Source organism: Rhagoletis zephyria, unplaced genomic scaffold (genome assembly GCF_001687245.7).
Source record: "Rhagoletis zephyria isolate East Lansing unplaced genomic scaffold, Rhagoletis_zephyria_1.1 Rzeph_scaffold_05597, whole genome shotgun sequence".
Classification (NCBI taxonomy): domain Eukaryota; kingdom Metazoa; phylum Arthropoda; class Insecta; order Diptera; family Tephritidae; genus Rhagoletis; species Rhagoletis zephyria.
In genome coordinates, this window is record NW_016162680.1 from 12,054 (window position 1) to 16,471 (window position 4,418).

General features: G+C 38.5%; 1 protein-coding gene across 1 annotated transcript; it reads left to right on the plus strand.

Moving 5' to 3' along the window:
- Nucleotides 1-855: 855 nt before the first annotated feature.
- Nucleotides 856-3,904, plus strand: LOC108372283 (disintegrin and metalloproteinase domain-containing protein 10-like; the record flags this gene model as incomplete). The annotated part of the gene is made up of 2 exons (XM_017627933.1): nt 856-1,039; nt 3,783-3,904. Coding segments are annotated over 2 exons (306 nt in total), but the record flags the coding sequence as incomplete, so codon positions are not given.
- Between the last annotated feature and the right edge of the window lie 514 nt (nt 3,905-4,418).

Genomic DNA, 4,418 nt, shown 5'->3' on the forward strand with positions numbered 1-4,418 from the left:
ATAGTTTGGTTTTGATTAGCGGCTACGCTTTGAGTTGGTTTAATCGCGGGTGATACGCCGCTGTCTCTCTAGGCTCTTCGGTTGCTAAATGTGTCGCTGGCTGATGCCCATTCACTGGCTCCTTTCATCATATAGTCGACCACCGATCACCCTAATGTATGAAAATCCATCTATACATTCATACATATGTATCTACATATGTGTATGATAAGATTTGTAAAATCCAATGTGCGTGTATGTGTTGAAACGTTACTGAAGTAGAAAATTACAAAATTAATGTACAATGACTTAAACAATTACTCGCATGCCATATGTGTCGACTTTAAGTACAAGCGAATGCTCCTCCAAAACATTATATACACAGAAGTGCTAACACAAACACACACGCATATGGTTATTATTATAAAGAGTAAGAAACGGGAAAATATTATAAATGACTGTGCTGTGCAACTTTGCAATTAGTACACCTCAGCGCGCATGCATACATACATACATATTTTGTTTTTGTAATACAATAAAAAATAAATATCACACAAAGTTTTCATTTTGCGGTTGTGCGCTTAAAACTTTTTACACGAAAACTTTGTTGCTATTGTTGGTAATTACCGCAACAAAATACTTGCATACATACATACATATACACTCGATTCGACAATTGCAATCACAAAAAAAGTAGCTAATTAAAGTTGAACGCAAAAATTTGTTGGTTGTCTTTTCTTGTTTGTGGCATTATTTCTATACTTTGTCTTCTTCTATATATATATATATATAGTATACCCTTTTAGTTTTTTGTTTTTATTTATTTATATCGTGGATAATTAAATTTTCACATTATGTTTTTACATTGTATTCCAGGACACACACAAAAGCTCTCACCCTACATACGCCATTGGGAGGCAGCGGACTTCGATCGCTCGTATTTGCATTCGGCACATCAAAAACACATCGAACAGAAGCGCCATCGGCGAAAAAGAGAACTGTATTCGGGCGAATTTGGTCCAGTTCACACTATCAGACTGAATTTCTTTGCTCATGACAGGTAAGTTGGCAATATTCAATTGTTATATAAAGTGAGATACATGCATATATACATACATATATACATATGTACTAGAGGTATACGCCGCCGAGCCACGCCGCCGCCGCCGCCGTTTTTTGTCATTTCTCACTCGCCGCCGCCGAGTTACGTAAATATCGGCGCGGCGGCGGCGGCGGCGGCGTTCGGCGCCTAAGGAATTTTGTACAAAATTTTCATGATGTATGCACATTAAAATACATCGTTTGAAGGAACTAAATACTACTCGTATAAAGACACTATTTTACGAAAAGAGGATTAAATTTTTAAAGGAGTTATTTCGCATAATTTGGGCCACTGAACATTTCCAAAAAAGCGTAACTCAGAAAAAACATAGGTAACACGTTATATTTTTCTATTTGGCACATTTTGGCACTTTTTTATCCTCAATATGGCACTTCATAGCTAAGTATAGTTGGAAGCCCTGTTCCCAAGTGGTGGTCAAATCCCAGGAGGCGTTTGCTCCCGCGCATCGCAATGTCTTCTACACAGGGTTAAAGTCCCCATTTTTCGTAAAAATTACTATTATTTTTCATTACATTCAGTATTAGTGGATATTTTAGCTACCTATAAGTGGCCAGAAAGGCCCGTTCTGGTGGAAGTTGACCAAACCTTGTTTTCAATATACATATGACCCGCAAAGAATCGTAACAACTCCGTAATTTAACATAACGGATGATAAGATTATTGCAAAAAAATTTTGATAGCGACATAAATTACCCCAATAACTTAACATTTTAAATTTTTTTATTTCTTTAAATTTCAGTAGTATACATATACGGATTTGTAGAGAACATAGAGATGTATTTATTTATATACGTCGGACTTTCTTCTGTTTGCCCATCCATCAGCAGCAGACACTCAACATTTTAATTCAAGTAGAAAGTAACGTAATTTTAATTTAAAACTAATTCAATGAATTAATTAAATACAATTACAATCTGAATTGGCATGGCCAATGCCTAACGCTGACGAGATGACATGATAAGATTAGTAGCTTTATGTCTCTTTCGAATCTACCTAATGGGCAGTAGCGCCGGCGTTTTCAGACGCGCCGGCGTCGCCGCCGCCGCCGATTCTTTTTCAAGTTGACCACGCCGCCGCCGCAAAGCCTGTCGGCGTAAACCTCTAATATGTACATACATACTTACTAGCTATGCATATTTTTTTCCAAAGATTAGTAATATTAATGGTTTACTCGAAGCAGCTTAAAGACTTGTTAAAAATTTTATAAAGGAATTCCAATGAATATTGTACTTGTGTTAGGTTCGGTTAAGATGGTTGATCCCTTGGACCGTAAGTGTTGGTACTTTGTAACAGCACCGCTAACGGTAACTGCTAGGTTAAACCGAGAATCACAGCGTGCCGATAACGAAGTTCATCAGGCGGCAGATGTTAGTCCAAAGAGCTGCTCCAAACCAGTTAGAAAGCTCGAACGCAGTTTCCTAAGCCACAGTCTTGCAAAAGCTACGCAGGCTAAGGAACTGTTGAAATGATACCATCTCGTCGTCCTGCATGCATCTGCGACGAAAGGGGTCTGTTGTCGTACTGAGTAAACCTCGATAGGACATTGACCCACCAGAAGTAAGATAAGGCGGATTCGTCAACCTAAGGAGATACCTAGACCGCCCTGGCCCATGCTCTGTTTTTCACTCAGCGTTCGCTGAGTTTACTGAAGGCTTTTTTCTAAGCAAAGTCCGACTCTTTTCTTGGCGATATTGACACGAGAGTGTCGCCCCTGGCCAGTTCAACAACCACACAGTTTCCTTCGATATCGCCATGGCATGGCACCCATACAAGTCTGACAAGGTAATTTTAAGGCGAGATCGAAAGTGAATTAAGGCATTCCCCTACAAGCTTCGGCAAGGCATTAAGCCTGTCTGAATAGCTGTTAATCTCGTTACCGCCATCGCGCACAACAACGACCAAATGACTGCTACTTTAATGGCAGTAGCTTCCGCCGGAAAAATACCACAGCGATCTGGAAGCCTAAATTTAAGGTTCTAGCATGTTTTTTATGACCACGATCCATAGAAGTGGCGAGAGGACACCACCCTGAGACGTTCCCCAGGTAATTCTGCGCTAGATGGTGGCACTACCCCATTGGTTATGCGGTGTCAAGGTCAGCTTCGGCCACAAACTTACCAGGGATCGTACTATTGCACGGCGGTAGTGCATTGTTAAAGGCCCCTGGTTATCGAGAAAAGCAGCTACATTGCAGTCTTTATGTATGACGTCAATCGACGTCCCAATTGTGCGCAAGGCCATCTCTACTGGCCATCAGAAATCCTGTGCCTAATTTGCAGCTCAAGCAGCCTCTCTAGAATTTTAAGCAAAAACGTGTAGCGACTGACTGGTCTGTAACACATGGCAGAGATGTCAAAATAAGTGAAGTTTAGTTTCAGATAGAATACCTAAGTTCAGTTCGATCCGTTTAGTGTCAGTTTAGTCGTTTCATCAAGTTATAAAGCTCGGATTTACAGGATATACTAACCACTTTCTAGAACCAGTCTGTATTAATAATTTGATCGGAAAGATGCATAATTAATTAATTTATAGTAATATATACTCTAGCTTATACTGCTGTTTCTATTAAAAAAAAAATCATACTTTTCTAGATCTTCGAATCATTCCATCTACTCGTGCATTGGGTTAGAGACTCATCCATAGCTAACTAATAAATTTGTTCTTCATATTGTTATTTCAGAGAATTTCGCATGGTTCTACATCAGAATCCACTGTCAGTATTTGCTAATGATGTCGAAATCGAAAGTACGCATGGACCAGTGGATTATGATATTTCTAGAATATACACCGGCTCATTGGAAGGTAAGCAGGAAACAATTTTATTACGTTTTAATAAAATAAATAATATACCCTATACAAAGGCGTCAGTCAGTGTCAGTTAAATAAAAATGTATTGTCGTAAAGCAAAGAAAAAACAGCACAAATCGTTTTTATTTTACATAGTTTTCATACGGTGAAAATGCTTAAGTTGTTATTACAATTAAACTATTAACAGTAAAGATAGCTTTTATATGGAAGAGAGAAAAGCAAAGTAAGTTCAAAGTTTTTTTTTCATCATGGTTGGTGTTATTTTAACATTTTTTTTAATAGATACTTTATGGCGTTTTTTCGGATTTGTGTAGAGCTCTTGCCGCCGTAGCCGAGTGCTTAGCTGTTCCTACTGCTACTCGGCAGGCTCATGGTTCAATTTCTAGTCCTAACAAAATCAAATCAAATCAAGCTTTTTCAATACCTAAGTTGTATGAAATATTAATGTATGGGTGCAACCGAAAGAGTGTTAAGAAATCTTTAGTTTGGAAATGGTTTTGAGAAAAGG